The sequence below is a fragment of the Battus philenor genome, unplaced genomic scaffold (genome assembly GCF_028537555.1).
Source record: "Battus philenor isolate CCGP_79_NKW_IND1 unplaced genomic scaffold, ilBatPhil1.0.hap1 SCAF_23, whole genome shotgun sequence".
Classification (NCBI taxonomy): Eukaryota; Metazoa; Arthropoda; class Insecta; order Lepidoptera; family Papilionidae; genus Battus; species Battus philenor.
The window spans coordinates 3,715,714-3,733,760 of record NW_027181686.1 but is presented as its reverse complement, the minus strand read 5'-3'; the positions used below and the strand labels follow the sequence as shown (position 1 = coordinate 3,733,760).

The 18,047-nt window shown below is 38.3% G+C and overlaps 1 protein-coding gene across 10 annotated transcripts in view; it reads right to left on the bottom strand.

Annotated features, from left to right (window-relative positions):
* Positions 1-235: 235 nt before the first annotated feature.
* Positions 236-18,047, bottom strand: part of LOC137923961 (myotubularin-related protein 3) — a 99,000-nt gene continuing 81,188 nt past the window's right edge. For 9 of the 10 annotated variants that reach the window (XM_068767231.1, XM_068767228.1, XM_068767230.1 and 6 more), the window contains 17 exons: positions 16,999-17,138; positions 15,904-16,093; positions 15,449-15,645; positions 14,424-14,616; positions 13,860-14,045; positions 12,966-13,130; positions 12,032-12,161; positions 11,483-11,585; positions 10,698-10,839; positions 9,805-9,963; positions 9,104-9,220; positions 8,086-8,410; positions 6,494-6,616; positions 5,870-6,042; positions 5,441-5,560; positions 4,063-4,289; positions 236-3,000 (listed from right to left, as the gene is read on the bottom strand). In XM_068767231.1, the coding sequence (XP_068623332.1) occupies positions 2,901-3,000; positions 4,063-4,289; positions 5,441-5,560; positions 5,870-6,042; positions 6,494-6,616; positions 8,086-8,410; positions 9,104-9,220; positions 9,805-9,963; positions 10,698-10,839; positions 11,483-11,585; positions 12,032-12,161; positions 12,966-13,130; positions 13,860-14,045; positions 14,424-14,616; positions 15,449-15,645; positions 15,904-16,093; positions 16,999-17,138 (2,790 nt within the window). In that variant the 3' untranslated portion in view covers positions 236-2,900. The remainder of the gene's footprint in view (positions 3,001-4,062; positions 4,290-5,440; positions 5,561-5,869; positions 6,043-6,493; positions 6,617-8,085; positions 8,411-9,103; positions 9,221-9,804; positions 9,964-10,697; positions 10,840-11,482; positions 11,586-12,031; positions 12,162-12,965; positions 13,131-13,859; positions 14,046-14,423; positions 14,617-15,448; positions 15,646-15,903; positions 16,094-16,998; positions 17,139-18,047) is intronic. The other variant, XM_068767229.1, reaches the window with a different exon arrangement.

The window sequence follows — 18,047 nt, the reverse complement described above, 5'->3', positions numbered from 1 at the left end:
TGTGGAACAGGTTTGGTAATATTTAAAAGATATTGATTAAAGTATTTAAAGAAAATATGAGAGTTAAAAAATATATGCAATTGCAATTTTCTTACAAACACGTTGAACTTTGTATTTACAAATTTTTGGCTCTTGTATATATTGTATGCAAATTTACAACACTATTAAATATTCAATAGAGTTACATATTCATCCCACCACTTCGGTATATATTAATAAATAAAACAACAACAAGCATAAAACTAAATATGCTTTATTTCACATTGTGTCAATAGTCATTGGTCACAAACAAGTTTGCACTTCGATAGTGGAACTTACTCTGAGCGATTCCTTTACGTTATAAAATATGCAGTAAACAACAATCCCCTCAGTATACGAATAAATTACAAAATTATTTTATACACAAAGCGGTCGACTGCAGGGCGGACTTAACACGAATCTTGAACATTCAGCTAATGTATATAAAGTCGTGTACACACATGTACATATATATCAGTTGAAAGTTTAGGCACTGGAATATAATGGACCTATGTAACCGTTGTAACACGGTTGTTTAGTTTTAAAGAAACCTAATACATGCGCAGCACCAAATGCCTTTGCTTTCGTGATAATGTAGTCGTGTACAGAGGGACTGAGCGAACGATACTCATGTCACTAATAAAACGTAATAATTAAGTTATAGGCTTTTTTAAAGTAGTCCAATTTAGGTATCTAAGGCACAGTCCTCCTCTAAACGAACCTCAAAATAAAAAAATCTTAATCCTCTATGTTTAGTTCTTTAATTAAAATGTCAAACTAAAAAATTATAATCGACTAATATAAAAGGTAAGATTCGTGTTAAATTCTAAGAATATATCATTACTCGAAGCAAAAAACAAATTAGTATTCGATGTATGGCGGGTTTAGAAGTATTAGTTAATTATTACTAAACATATGATTTTATTACGCCGGTCTATTCTAAACATTCTAATTTTGTATTATGGAACATAATGTCAGCTGCTTTTGCGGAGAGCTAAGTTAAAGAGAGATGTGCAATAATGCTTCACTTGTGTTATTCATTTGTTAATTCACATTTACATATAAATAATTTCCTCATCGTTTCACATCGACACGGGTGCGTCACAGTCGATCTCCACCCGTCACTTATATAAAATACATTTGCTTAGTAATCACAAACAAGTCAATATACAATACTATTTATATATCACTGATTTGTCAGTTATCTTCGTATATACTGTATAAATATATATCAGGTGTACAAATATTGCTTCCAGCGTATATTCCCTTAGAGTCAACAATCATCAAATCAACGAGCGCACCGCGGGGGCGTTAAATAATCACCAGTAAAATTTAACGTCTAACAACATCTTAAACTCTTAATCATTATACAAAATTATCATCAATATCACAAATAAAATACAGAAATCGAGGTTGGACTTTGGGCTGCGGCAGAAAGCGCCCGCGCACTCCCAGCTGACGCACCGCACGACGCGCGGCGCACCAGTGCTCGCATCACAAATCCATAAAGTACCCAGAGTCGGCACATCACATCGCCCCGATGCATCTCTGCACCCAATGTTACCGGCAACAATGGCCGTGGACTCCGAACACTACACAAGACTGACCAGTGTGAAACAAAACGTCACTGTACAAAATAATATTAATACAAAAAGAAAAACGAATGTAACACTATGATACAAAATAAAAAAAACAGCTTCTATACAAAATGAAATCGTCTCGTCTTCAATGTTTAGCACTCGTCGGGACCAACGTTAGTACATTCTATATGCGAGTTTTAACCTTAAATCAATACCGGGACGGCAACACAGCCTGATGTATCTAAAGTCACTTCAGCGCACGCTAATTTCGATCGTATGTCTTAGCGCTTCAGTCTATAATGGCATGTACATAAGTTTGGAAATGGACGCAGCTGTGTTGTTCTACAGACTTGCAAGTCTTTATATTAGTATTTCTTCTAATACAATTCGGAAATAAAATTTTCACAATTGGAAATCAGCCTTTGTGTGACGACATTCGCTATTCGCTATTCCGTACCATTCTCTAACTACTCGAGGCCGAGCTGCGGCCGCTCCACGTGCATCCTCCGTAACACACCACCCACCCTCCCTAAGTAATTAAATTAAAATTACAAGAGGAATGCATGTTTGTTGCGGACGCTTCAATTCAGATAATGTATACACAAGCCACACCATCGTCGATGCAACGTTCACGCAAACAAAATCATGATTTCAATTGTTTTATTTTAATTTTTCACTAACTTCTCTTTGAACAAGTTCAAAGAAAAGTAAGATGTTAGGTTATCGTGAATAGGATTACGATTAAAGTTAATGTTTGAATCTGCTTGACTAGTTGTTAATGTTATGTTTGGAATTTCCGCGGTCATTACTTCTACGCCCTAAGGTATTATGTACAAATTGTGAAATGTTAATTGATACGGAATTAGTTGGTCTCCTAAAGGTTCTTCTGCGTAACAAAATTGTTGAGAGTTACATATAGATAATGATCAGCGCACGAAACGAGATTTTAAAATCTGTATGTTCTACGGTATTTACTATAGAGTGTATAAGTAGTAATTAAAATATCACATCTAGAGTTAAATGACAGTCAGTTGTTACGGTACCGTTAGCGAGTACGTTAATGGACAGTTAAAGCCGACAAGGAACTCTAGAAATGTATTTTGAATACAGATAGTTTGTCTATTGAAAGTTAATGATATGGAAAATTTAAAATGTCAGGGCACTAAATGGTTATTGTTGGATCTGTCTGTTGATGAGTTGATGCGCGAGGAACCTTCAGCAGCGCAGAGTGGTGAACTGTTGGGCGTAGAGTGGAGCGGACCGCGAGACGGGCGGTGGGGGCGTCGCCGGGGGCGCGGCGGGTCACCGCAGCGCGCGGCAGCGCCGGCACACGCGCACTGCGCCGCACTCGCCCCACGGCCGCATCTCCGAGCATGACCCGCAGAAAATGCCGCCGCATTGCCTGCACGAAACAACACAACATCACCGAATGTGAACAAATAAAAAGATGAAACTCGTTTGTTCAACGTTGGAACCTTTATCAGGATTCCTATTGACGTCAACTTTTTTAATTCTATTTTATTTTTGACTCTGCGCAACAGGGTGTTGTAGTTCGTGGAGAAGAACCAAAAAAAGTTATCAGGCGATATCATTGTCTAAGATTCTTGTCATTTAAATATTAGTTTATTGAATAATGTGCATTTTCTGTCAATTTACTTTTAATGTTCTTTTTGAATTTTATTTTTTTATTTATTATATGTATTACGAAATATTATCACAAATATATTGTGACCACAATAAAAATATTGATTTCTTTAAAACCATCAAGTTACTACAAAACTTCACCGTTGAATGCATGCTGTCATAGTATTGAGGAAATATTTATTCTAAAGACAATGTAAGAAGAGTTACGCAAGTATAGTTAAAACAATGTAAGTGTGCGCTATATATCTATTAATGAGTATGTATTTTTTTAATACTAACTCATTCTTAAATCTGTGTACTTCTTAGTTTAACTTTATAAAAATAAGTGAAATGTCTTTTATTGCTGCCTTGTGTGTGACCTGAATGATAACATGATTACGATTTTCACTCTTTCTGTTTATATGGGCGGTTGCAAAAAGAGAGTGACATGATGTTTTTTGTTTTATTTTGGTACAATAGCAGTACATACGAGTTAAAAATGTGATAAAAGTTACTGTATGAATAGCATTTTTGTTGTGTTCCTTTATAGGTGACAACATCTAAAATTTACTATATACAACGTTATAAAAAGAAATAAAACCTCAAGATTAAAAAGTGGGTGCAAGTAAAAGGAAACATCTGACCTACAACTTTAAGAAACAAAGACCTCTTGATGTCAAAACGTTTCCCCCAGGTGCGCAATCTTCTTTAAGGAAAGTGCTTAAAATATTCAAAGGCACTCATATACATCTGTGCAGTTTAGTTGTAGGTAGGCGGTGTGTGTGTGTGTGAGTGCGAACGTACGTGCGTGCGTGTGTGTGTGTGTGTGTAGCAAACTGACCGGCAGTGGTGGCGGCGGCGCGCAAGCCAAAAGTGGTTGCGGCAGTGCTGGCATCGCGGCGCGGCACTGTCGGGCAGCCACTGCGCGCGCACCTCCTCGCCCACTTCCACTTCGGAGGCGCTTCCGCTGCTGCTGCCACCGCCACTGCCGCCCGCGCTCCCGCGAGCACTCCCACCGGCGCTACCGCCAGCGCTGCTGCTAGCGCTCACACTTCCGCTCTGCACCATCTGTTTCATTACAAATGTTTACTTAATTACAACTTCACCGGGTACCTACTTTCCGTTATGAGATTAAGTTAAAACCCCTTTTAAAAAAATAATTAAACGAACTATAATCAAAGGAATCAATAAACATGTAAACTTCCTAAATAGATTTATAATAATACTTATTCTCATCGTAATAACAAAGATCAATTGCATTATTTATCAAACCAGACTCGGAAGCAGCCACGCTTTGCTTCTACTGTCGCTCAAATAGCAAGAGGATGGAATCTCGATATCTTGGGTTGCTATTATATTAGGTCGAGGGGAGAATATTTTTTTAAATAATAAGTATAGACGTGTAATAAAATCTCTTTGGTTGTACTATTTGTATCTGGTTGATTTTGATGTAATTTTCGAAGGTTACCTTTTATAAAAGGAAACCAGTAGTATATTTTTTATTCAAACACTTGAAGATGCAATGCATGTAGCAAAAAAATGTTACAATTTTTTTAGAGAATTTTGATATTAAAGAAATACCCTTGCTCTGGTCGCCCCGTTACAAATATTATGACCGCCATTTTTGAAAGTGGATCATGATAAAGCAGAAAAAAAATTGACAACAAAACAGTCTTGACTCACTTAAAAAAGATAGGTATACAAAAAACTCCATTATTGGGTACCACGAGAACTCACGGAAAGGAATCTAATGAACCATGTATTTATTTGTGAATCTTTATTGAGACGAGAAGAAATGGAATCATTTTGGAGAATCGCTTTTCATTGCCAGATGAAAAGTAAATGAGGTACGAAAAGAAAGTGCGATAAAGCTTGTGGTCTAAAATAGGAGAAGTTTCACAGAACGAGACAAAATTTCGGTCATCTCACAATATGCTAATGCTAATTGTTTGGTAGGATTGGAAAGACATTTATTTATTGTCATTTTTTACCGCCGGGTAGAACTATTGACACATACCTACTGCAAACAACTGAAGAGGTTAAAGCAGTAAACTGTGAGAAAATAGGCAGAATTAATAAATAAAAGGGTTAGGGGGCTTTCAAGACAATAACGCTAGACTATACACATCTTTATCCACTCAGCGTAAGTTAAGATATTTTGGTTGGGAAGTGATAATGCATACATCATATATGAATCCATAAAGTGAACAGCTGCTTACCTGAGTGGGCGAGGGAGCGGAGGGCGAAGCTCGCGCAGGCGGCAGCACGCCGAACGGAGTCGCACGACGCAGCGCCTCGCGCGCCTCTCGCAGCTGCCCGCTTAATTCTTCTACCACTTTCTGTGGCGAATAGAAATATATAAATTTTATTTTAAATACTACTTTTGAGTTACCGCATACATACTATATCCTATAGGTAAAGAGCACATTTACAAAAGAGGTTTAGTCAGGCGTATGTGCTAAGATTATAATTACTTATGTATATATTACTTCTTCTGCATGGTTTTTGGTCGGTCTAAGTTTTTTCATTCTACACTATTTTTAAATTTGTCGATAATATCCCTCTTTATTTTATATTCTCGTATGAATATGCCGAATTTTGTTTTGTAAACCATTAAACCGGACCTGATTGTATCAAAGGGTGATTACCTTCTGGTAAAGTATGATCTGGTGCAAGCGGTCCTGCAGCGGGTCGGCGGCAGGCGGCAGGCCGTCGGGCGGATCGTGTGCCACGTGGGCAGCGCCGCACACGCAGCGCACGCGCGCCTCGCCCGCTTCCCCCGCGCCGCACCAGCACGCCGCCGCGCGCTCGCTCTCCGCGCCTGCACAAACACGCATACATGCACTAAATATATTGTCACTTAGAAAGCAAAGGAGAAGGATATGTTCGAAGCTTCGCTGCAATGTCGAAGAGAAATGAAAATATCCGCAGAAGAGCTAAGGTCACCGAAGTAGATCGTAGAATTGTTCGTCTGAAGTGGCAGTGGGCGGGCCATTGCACGTGCTACCGATACCCGTTGGAGTCGAAAGGTTGTTGAGTGGCGATCACAAGCCAGGTTAACCGATGACATATCAACGGCGCGGTAAATCGATGGATGCAAGCAGCACAAGACTGGTCATCGTGGCAATCTTTGGCTGGCATGATGATAATGATATTGGCAGCCACATTACTCTTGACATTAGCTACGTATGAAAAAGCACGCGGTCGTTAGCTTTTGTGCATATGTGGATGGGTGTATGGTGTGCAAGATGTGCGATGCGAGCCGTGCGTACCGCGCGGACAGCGGCAGCAGGTGCGGCGTGGCGACGCGGGCCTCAGCGTCAGCTGGCTGGCGGCCCCACGCGCTGATCCTTCGCCCTCGCTCTCTGAACTGGCGCCGCTCGACGACGCACCACCTGACCGTCCAACATTTGTATACGCGATATACATCATAGTATTCTATCGCCAAAAGCTCTTTTTGAAGACACCCGCTCTTAACCACACTTTTCTCCAGTTAGATGAGCCGTACACCGAAAGTTATTCATCAAACTAGCTTTCTAAAAATTTGGAATTTTGAAGAAGACTGAAATTACTTCTTGTACAGATCTCTAGCATGAGGATGGTCAAATGCGAAATACATACTCAAAAGATATAGTCATAGAGTATACAACAAATTTAGGTCTCCTTTAAGAAGTTTATGGTAGTTCCGCGAACATAGCGACACAAATACACATATACAAATAGACCCTGGGTTGCTTCATCAGAAAATAACAAAAACCATCGTAGATAGTCGACGGAACTTATGCCAATCTGAAATTTTCTTCAATTGCGGAGCAGAATTTCGAGAAAAGCGTTTACATCGTTCTGATTATCAACAACCTGGCAACGAGTACCTAAGCAGCATACTTCCACTTCTCTGTCTCAGTATCAAGCACTAAATGCAGTGTATTAAATGAAACATTTACTTATGCAATGAAATTGTTTAAATCTAACTGGATACTTTATTGGCCATAACAATAGAATAGACCACTAAGTGCATAAATTTGATAATAAAGAAGTTGGTTTCACGTTTACTGTTGTACCAAGCTATAACGATCTCTCTCCTTTGATAATAGTCTCGACAAAGCGAGCAAAAAATTGTTTCTATGTAATGCAACAATAACACTAGCCTGATTGTCTCAAGATGGACAATCTTCTTGGCGTATATTTTACGCTTTATCTTAGTTGGTACTAAAATGGAAACTCCCGATTTGTCGGCTTTCTTGTTAATTGAACATACATACAAAAACATAAGAATGGTTGGAGTACAAATACCTTTCTAAAGGTCTCGACTCAAGAATGACTTTGAGCCCTCATGCTTTTACTTTTAATTTTTTTAAGAATGGCAATTGTGTTTTACAATGTATGCATTATAATTCATATATAATAAAATAGTTTAGCCCCCTCTAACTTCTTACTGAAAAAATAGTAGCTTATATGTAAACAGTTCAACTGTTAAATGTTATATGCAATGATGTCCCACAATATATCTTACACCATCCTAGACCAGTTATAAATCTTAAATTAAAAGTACATTATGAAATATATCTTATTATAGCATACAACAGTTTTTAGTTGATCTAAACGAGTGGAACTTTGTTGACATATTCACTAGTATGTTATTCACTGACATTATACAAATATGTCATTTATCAAAATTGTTATCAATATGTCATTTATCAAAATTGTCATATTGTTTTAAATTGCATTTATTACATATAATATTAAAATAATTGACGATTAAAACGTGGGTGTAAATGGCTAGTTAAATAAAGATATTTTAAATTTTAATTTGAATGAACTAGCTGTCGACCTTTTAACAATCATACTAATGAAATCAACTAACCGTTCAAATCAACTTGCATGAACTTTGCGGAAATGTCGTCGTGTCCGTTGAGCGTGCCGTTGGTGAGAGCGGCGTCGTCGCGACTCGTCAGGTCGCCATTCACGTTGTGGTTCTCTATGTCGCCCTCTGTGCAGTTGTGGTTGTCCATAACGTCAACGTCGGGCCCGGTCGGGTGTTCAGCCGGGTGCTCGGCGGGGCGGTCCGCCGGGCGCGCGGCCGGCGGGGTGCCCGCGATGTCGAAGCCCGTCGACGATTGGTTGCTGGACTCCGAGATCGACCTCCACGTTATGCTAATATTACGTGTACGACCGCTCTCTCTTGCTGCCTGCAACGACAATAAAAGTAAACCCAATTCTGTTTACAAGAATTTTGCATTCTTACAACAAACCCCCAAAAAAAATATTTTTTAATAAATAGAGTTTTTTATGTAACATAATTTTTTAACGCACTTCTAAATAACCTATTTTTCTTTTAATAAAAGAGTATGTGTAGTTAATAATGGCACTAATATCTTTTTGTCTACCATTTTGTCTTTGTCACAAATCTGATTTTGTTCGTTCTTCTTTTTGTCCAAATAATTGTGCTTTGAAATATACTAACTCTTGGAATAAAAAATATCAAATCGTTTGATGTTCAAGAGAATGTTCGAGACCTATTGGCGGAAGAATAATAAATAAATTGGTATGCATTGGTGTAATTTATTAATATATTATATCCTCCTACATACGTGTTTATTCATAATTAGATACCAAGTGTAGTATTTATCATGTACCCAAAGCCTATAGTATATAATTAACCTTTCTATAACACATATACATGTCCACTAATTATCCCTGCATCACCTTACGTTGACTTATAAAGAATGTCTATAAGACATTATGTTTGCTACTGCACAAGTAGTAAAAAAGGTTAATAAGTAAAATATAAATGTTTAATACATAAATAAAATATTAAATGTTTAATTTTCATTATAATTATTGAATTTAAAAGAGTTGTTACAACATTGAAATACACTCACGTCGGGCATAGAGAGCAAATCAGAGTAGGGTTCGCCGACAAAGACCGCTGGCTCGTCAGGTGTCTCGTCTTCGGGTGTCCGCACCTCATTTTGTAACAGATCGTCGCTTACACCGTTCTGGGGGTATTAGCATGTGTAAGTAAGTAAGAGTAGAGTTATGGTATCGCATGCCTATCGTATCGACCAAAAAGACGAAAGTCGAGGATGAGGGCCTTCAATGTCCCTTAAACCCGAAGAGGACAGGTATACAAAATGCTCCCGTATTGGTGCGGCACAGCGAAGATGCCGCCAGAAATCGAGATTTCGCCCCAGAACGTGCCTTGGCACAGAACTGATGGACACTAGCGCGTTCAGTATATCTAGCGGCCCCTCCAAACTTACTGTTACATCCAGTCCATGAAACTTATCCAACACACCCAGCATTTTGCTAACCGCCCGGCATGTAACCACTTCGTCCACTCACTCTTGTTGCACCACTCGCACCAAATGGTTGCCTTTTCTGTTTTCTAATTATTTTTCATTCAAAGTCCTGAGGCTCATAACAATGCGGAGGACGATCACCGGGAGTATTTTAGTGGGTAGGAACACCACAAAACCTTGTTCTTCCCCCGAGGGTATCTAGTGCTTATCTAGATTTTTACCTTTAAAAAAATTAAATAAGATGTCATATAAGATGAGTTTATTGTTGTGGCACTACAAACCTGCAGAACGTGCGTGGGCAGCGTGGGCAGCGTTGGGCGCGCGGGCGGCGAGCCGTCCGTGCAATCGGCGCTATCCACCGCGCTAACCAGCTCGCGCTCCAACGATGACGACGCGCTGCTTGCCGGCTTGCTAAAGTGCTCCGGGTTCAGAACCACCTGCTACAACCACAAAAACAATAAATTATAGAAATGATCATTAATTGCGAAAGGTGTCACTGATCTCAAACCTTGGGTAGGGCCTATTCGGCAACTAGGCAACAAATAGTCCAAATTTGACTTAATAATAAATTCAGTAACTTTTTAGTAGGCAACTTTTTATGCTACTACAATAAACTCCCATGTAATGTCTCTAAATCATCTGGTAATAAATTAAAAAAAAATCATTTATATATATTAAAGGAGCTTTTAAAACTCTCATAGCTCTAAAATGAGGTATGCCTATACATAGTTCAATCTGACTCTAGTTTCTGTCAGTTTGAGCTTTTCTGGCATTCTTCCGATAAAGTAGATGAGTGATCACCATTAATCATCCTATGGAGATGATAATATGAATAAATATATAAATTTTCGATCCACGTTTTATTACGAAAGAGGTTCTCATGGAATCAAAATATAGAAAAATTACGAAGTAGGCAATATAAACAATACTTATACAAAATACAGAGTGAAATAAAACCACCATCCCCAGCTCTCAAACATTTGAAGGTGTGTTAGGAAAAACTTGCAGTGTGAGAAATGGAAAAATTATTTTAATATTTGTTGTTTACTAATAAGACAATAAATCAACAAATGAAACATTCTGAAATATTTTTTTATTGAACTGAGACAAGATAATAGCTTTGATACTTCTGACTAGACTTCTGACAATATTTTTAATTAATAATCATAGGTACTTGGCTCGTAGATGGTTGCGGCGAGTCTGATCGTGGAGGAGGAGCTGGCTGCGCGTTCAGAGGCGCGACGAGTTCGTCCACGCAACTGTCAGTCAACGCACCGATGCCGCGACAGTCGCGTCCCACCAGTGACGATAGCTTCCTGCAAACACATCACATTTTATCATTACTTTTATCAACTTACATGCGTATAGTGATGATGATATCGTCTAATATGAAGATGGTCAACTGATAGATGCTCAACAAGATTTCCACCTTCTCTAAAGATCTCCTGGATGACCAGCCTTGCTTTGTCTCTATGGGTGACACAAAGCTTTTCAAAAGTTCCATCGTAAATGTCCAAGTTTCAAAAATTTATAACTCATCACCAACAACATACAATGGTTAAAGATCTTCGTCTTCAGACCTTGTGTATACGATTAAAAGAATACTAACAATCAATGTAACTTAACATTTGTAATTATAAATACAACACATATAGGCTTTATATGTGAATATGTAGTACAAAACTTCAATTTGAATTTAAAATGAAAGACGGAAATAGAATTGTGCGTCCATTAGAGATTGTTTATAGATACACAGAATCTATTAATAGTATGATGAATTTCTTTGAAGCAAATTCGGTGAAAAGGGAACATGTAACACAAATATCGGAATTAATTTGCTCATTTTAATTTCAAAGAAATTATTTAGTATGACAATCCATTTGACATAGGCAAGAAATGTTACAGACATGTAAGTTACAGCTGTAAGTCATATATACTAGTCGTAAAAAATATCCTTACATAACGTCAGGTGCAATACTAGGATCACTACATCTCCTCCGTGTTGTTTGTTTTTCGCCATCACTCAGCAAGTTCTCGCAGGATCTTGTTTTTGTCATGAGTCCTAAAAACAATTAATATGTACAAACAACTGTAGAAAACATTAGTATCTATTCTATTTTTTTGATTAGGCATGTTCGTGTTTTGATTTCAGTTGGCTAACACATCAGGAAATCCATCCACAAAGATTTTTATATCAGAATATATAATAACCAAAAAGACAATGAGTAATAAATAAAAATAAATGTGTACTCCTTAAAACAACCTTAAATAAAAAACATCATCTTTATTTTATTTTTTTACAATTGGTAATGCTCGAAACAAATTTCTGTTGTTTTTGCTAGCTTACAAAAGGTATTTTAAAAAGCTATGCTCGACGAACAAAGAAAACGTGTGCAAACGCGCGCGCGTGTGTGTGCGTGGGTACGTGCATGCATGTGCGCGTGGGTGTGTGTGTGTGGGTGTTTGTGTGCGTAGGTATGTGTCTAGGTGTGTGCACGAGTGTCGCACCATTTTGAGGCAGCGGATCCATAGGCGGAGGATCCAGATGTGGCGGGTCCTGCTGCTCGCGCTCGCGTTCTCCGCACAGCATCGCCCACCAGGGCTGCATGGCGCGCACGCTGCACTCCGCCCACAGCACCTGCCAACAACGACCGAAGCTTTTATCACTTATGCTCCTCAAAATAACTTATTCTTCATAAAAAGGCAAGTCGTTCGACCTTAGTTATTTCATTAGTATGGAAGGAAGATAGCTTATAAAAGCAATAGCAATCTCGAATTGAACTAAATATATATATATATATATATATATATATATATATATATATATATATATATATATATATATATATATATATATATATATATATATATATATATATATAAAGGCACGATTTATTCATAATAATTCTTGAGTTCGTAGTTGGAATCATTTTATTTATTAAAATTCAAGCAAATAAATACCAATCAAAAATTCAATACAAATTGCTATTTCAATGAGAGCCAACCACAACATGCAAAAGGTTAATAAAACAGACTTTTTGAGAAAAGAAATCAGACCAACCAACAATAATCTAATTTAAAAAGTTGGTAAGTAATATTATTATACAATTAATGGTTAATGAGTATGTTTATTATGTAAGTTTAGTTTTTATTTTATTTACTGGTAATTTATTTATCATCAAAATGTTCTTAAATACATTAAATAAAGTAATCACGACTAAAACCGAAGGTATTTATTTTCATTGTCAATTAATTATAGAGAACTGACAGTTGACACGACAGGAGAATGCCTTCCCACATTCCCAATTTCAATTTGATGTTATTGTTTTTACAATGTAGTGAAAAACATATTTATTAATAATATATTAAAAATCAAGGTGATGAAGAAAGGCGAATCATGTGCAAAATTTATGCTGTTTCCAAATAGGCAAGTGAGTATAACCTGATGGTGTTGCTGCGGTGAGTAGAGGTGGTTGCGGTATGCGGGTGCGCGTAGCAGGTGCCACACGTGGGCTACGCCGTCCGCACGACATTCGATGCGCTCGCGACGCGTGTTGCACAGGAACGTGCCGAACATGCACGAGTGTACGTGTGTGGCCAGCTTTATCTGCAACAATTACATCATTTCTCGTGAATAACAGTTTATCACCACCAGAGTAAGACATCCACTACTGTATGTACTCCCCACTGATTTCGTATAGAATCGGCAGGAAGCAGACATTATTCATGTTTTCTGTCGACTTTAAAAATCAACTGTCTACCTTGTGCATGGAGGTTCTACTAATTCTTATAGAGAGCGCTTTTTGTACTTATCGGTCCATGATCGTAGTTCCAGAACCAGAACAGCAGTAATAAATAATAATATTACAAGCACTTTTTTATAGTACATTCTGCCACAATGAGACATGTTGTTTTTGAAAAGCAAGTTACAGGTATACAATTATACACTTTACGAGAATGATGCAGTGGACAGCCGCCCGCCTCGTTCTCGTCAATTGCAATTTAAGAATGCCGTAAAATTATTATTATCCGTCAACCTAACCACGCGTCATTACAAATTGTATTGGAAAATGTGCCTTTCTAACCTCTGTTAACTTGATTCGTTAGTACAATAATGAATTCAACAAGAATCATAACAAAACAATGAATCATTTATTTAAAAAAAAAAGTAATAATTTCTGTTAAATACTGATTGGTTCCTCTGAATGTATCCCGGCATGAAACAACTTCATAGTGAACTGGAAGTTTGTCGCGACTCGTTAAAAAACGTCTGTATACTAAAAGATTATTTCGAATTTAAATCCACAATAACTAAAAAAACATCTTTATAACTCACCAAATAGGCCTCATTGAACTCGAAACTGCATGGATATTGGAGCATCATTTGATGTACAACATCAAGCCACTGTAGGAAGATTGGTGACCGCTCATTGGGATCCTCTGCCCCAAATTGGTGTCCACAGCGTTCCGCAAACTTGTGCCCGAAGTCGAGCCACTCTCGCTCTATCAGTATTTGGAAACCCTGTTTAAAGGATAATGTTTTAATAATTAATTGTAAGAGTAGTAAATCCAGTGGGTGCAATAATACGCACAGCTGCGTATTAATTAACTAAAAGCTATATATTTTTACTATTATTAATCTTAACCCCTAACTAAACATAAAACTTGGTTAATGCTAGTCAGCAAGACATTTTGTAAGGTACAATCTGGGTAAATACTCTCTTGGCCTTCATTTCTAACGCCAAGTGCCGAAGCTATTAACGTTAAGGACGCAAGTGTAACCACCAAGTGTTCTGGTCTGTTTCCTATGAACCTTAGGGCCCATGAAGCAATTAATTTTATTTAAGATAAATCGTAGCTTCTCTCGACGGGTGGTAGGTAAAATAAGGCGGAAGCATACCTCGACAGTACGGTAGTAGGGGTCGAGGGCGAGCTGCGCTGCGGCCACAATCTGCGGCGTGCGGTCCCAGCCGTCGGAGCAGTGTACCAGCACTGGTCGGCCCGACTGCACAGCGCCTGCAACCACGTACGCCGCCCGGCAAACGCCCGACACGTACTGCGGCCATAGGGTGCGCCCTAGGTTGCTGTACCAGCTGCCAAAATAAACGTCGTAATATTATACGTAAAATACGAGTATTTATTACATTAATATTAAAAACGTCGATAAACGTTGAATGCAAACAGCTTCTAACCATTGCTACTGAAAATTTACAAGGGGAGCGAATGTCCAATGGCTGAAATGATGATGAAACAAACAGAACAGATTTTTATAAAATCAGTATTACAAACTATTTTAGAAAATGGTGTGTTGGGATATTTTTGCCTTGTAATGGGAGTGGAAGTATACAGGAGATTGCATTAAGAGCCCTAATATGAAAGCACAATCTTCAATAAAAACACATTTAGAAACACATTCACACAATGGGAGTGTCATGCCTAGCAGTAGACAACTTACGGCTTAAATTACATATTTATTTATTTATTTCGAGGTCCCTCTCAGCTGACCGATTCATCCATAACAAAATATAAACATTAATAGGCAAACTACAATTATGAAGAAAGCATCAAAATTAGTTCAAATTGAAAATTACGAAAGTAGACATATAAGAACAAGAAAAACTAAACTGAGGGAAATTTATTGTATTGACCGTGTGTATGGAATGTGCATATTGAGTATGTGTGGGAAATTTTTGATTAAAATTATTAAATATTTATATTGATTCTCTCTTTTACTTTTTGTCTAAAATGAGATTTCATTACTTTTTGTTGTAATATCAAATTACATTAAAGTAATACCTTAAGGTTTAGTAATAGAAACTTTGTGTTTAAAATACCTGGTATGCGGAAAAGAGGAGAAATTTCTAAATATTTAATTATGACGGTAGGCACATTTTATAATGCAGATGATCACGATGAGGAACTCACTTGGCCTGGTCCTCGGGCATGGCGACGAGCGCACGCAACTGCTGGAAACTGTGGCGCACGTGGTGGATGTTGGGCAAGCACATGAACTGGATGTCCGCGGCCGGGTAGTACTGCTGACACTCGCAACCGCCACCACGCGCCCGATTCGTCACCGCCGACGCATACGAACGCGCGTCAACGATCAACAGCTTCAGTTGCTATCAAATGACAACCATTACACACTGATTATTTTCATTGCTTATGAAATTCTTACTTAATAAGATTTCTTGACATTTTTGGCATTCTGCGAAAAAAAATTGGCCTATAACAAGTAATTTTTTGTTTGTCTCGTGTATTGATGTACACACAATAAATAGTAAAGAAATAAATAAGATCTACATACGCAACATTATAAACGAAGGCATACCAATGGAAATACAATGAGTAAATTGTGAAGAATGCCTGGGGGCACATACCTTGTTGGTGGAAGGAGGCTGAGTGCCGCGGTCAGCGTTGCAAGCGGCCACGAAGGCGGCGAGAAGACGCTCGTCCTCGCTGGAGCGCCAACCGAGCCAACCCACCTCCGGCTGCGAGGAGCGGGCGATCACCGCGCCATTGCCGCGGTGTCGCCAAACAACAGCCGGTAGGCGGCGCATCGATCGGAATCTAAATCGAATGTTGTCATTACATAAATAACTTAAGTAAGAAAAGGACCAATATTTAGCCACTTCCGCACATGCAGTGGTAGTCGTGCAATTAAATGCACCGCCCGCCAGCCCGCTGATAAATGCGTATGCGGCAAACAATGCGAATCACACAACCGCCACCACCAAATTACTCAACACGTGTTTCACCCCTCCACCTCCTGAAGATGCCCCATCTTCAGGAGTTATGTTACAACGATTAGTGCCAAACACAGAGTCTACAATTATTCATTGTACCAATTTTTTTTACTTTTTGGTGACAGATAAGAGTCCAAACGTGGTCTTCGCTCACCAGTGATGACTTACATCACTGAAACAGGATTCCTCACTTCGGGCCTTATTTAAAAGCTCTGTCGCTCATCAAGCCATAGAGAGAATACTATTATATATTTCTCTACAAAATCAAATCAGAATTTAAAAGATCCGTAGACGAATGTAAGTAACCGATATATCCCAGTAGAATACGGGATATGTCCAAGTGACAGTGAACAAGCCATGTCCAAAGCCATGTACCATATTCCGCTGGGATATTAAAACGGTTACTTACATTCGTCTACGGATCTTCTTCTCATCATAAAATCAAGAATTGCGAAGCATTCATCACATATGTGACGTTACAACGCAGCTGTACGCAAGTGTGATAAAGTAAATTATTGCGTTCAAGGCGAGGTGGTACTAATCATCAATTTATAATTTCACCATGCTTTTTTTAAAATAAACAGACGTCGTTGTAACTTGACTTAGACGTCAATTAGACAAAATGAATAAGAAAGCCTGACATTGGTCATAAGTGCTCGAGTCACTCCAACTACGCGTAACATAGACTAAGTTGATTTTCGACAAACCAGCGTGAAAATATGAACTTACCTAGCGACGGAGTCCAAGTCCTCATCGCCGATGGAGGCAGGAACCACGATAAGCGGAGGGTAGGAAGGGCACAACTTGTATTCGACGTTAGCGGCCGACACTCGCCACGCTCCCTTCGTCGTGAAGCCCAGCCTCTCCAGCTGCGAAAGATATTATTCTTCAGTTTCAAATATTAATAAACTAGTTATGCATTACTTATAAAAATATTTGGAATAAGGTAAACCATAGGTTCTCAATCTTTTACGAACTATCGCCTTTACATTTTATAGAATGCATCATCCCTATTGCAAGTTCATTAAAAAAAAAAATTTCCAACTTTATGTCCGTTATCAATTGAAATTCACAATATCATAATATTATAACAATGTCACTAGGAGGGCCGACAACAAGAAAGTCGCTAGATGCGGGCTAGCTCAAGGCCGATGATAGAGGCGATCTTTGAGGAAAGCCTATCTATGCCTTGCAGTGGGCGTCTATCTGATATTATGATCCTGAATGACAAATTAAAAATTAATTCTTTCTCTCTCTAGTCGCGCTTCTCAAGGCCATAGCAGGTGATCGAGATCAATAATAATTTACTAAAAAATAAACATAACAAAAACGTTGAATACTGTCAAAGACTTTCTATAGGGTTTCTTTACCGCCTTATTAAACATGTTAATATTTTAGACGGCTAGATAATTTTTAATGAATATAGAGCGAACCCTGATTTGTCATTGGACCTGCTACCGGCCCCATAAAAATCTCCTGCACTCATAGCGTTAGTGGTAGCCTAGCGGTAGAGAGCGGACCGAGAATTGCAATCGTAGGTCGCGGATTTTGTTTCCGGGACAGTCTTAGATTTCGATTAGGAAATACTGCTAAACTGAACAAAATTTTTATTTCATAAAAGTAGAGTAATTACAAGATAATATTAAACGTAATCTGCATAAATCGCTCACTGTTTGTATATATTTAATAACAATGTTAGTGGTAATTAAATTGATGAATTTGTGTCACAGCATAATTTCTGTAAACAAAATATTTACAATCGTAGCAGGCAGCAAACA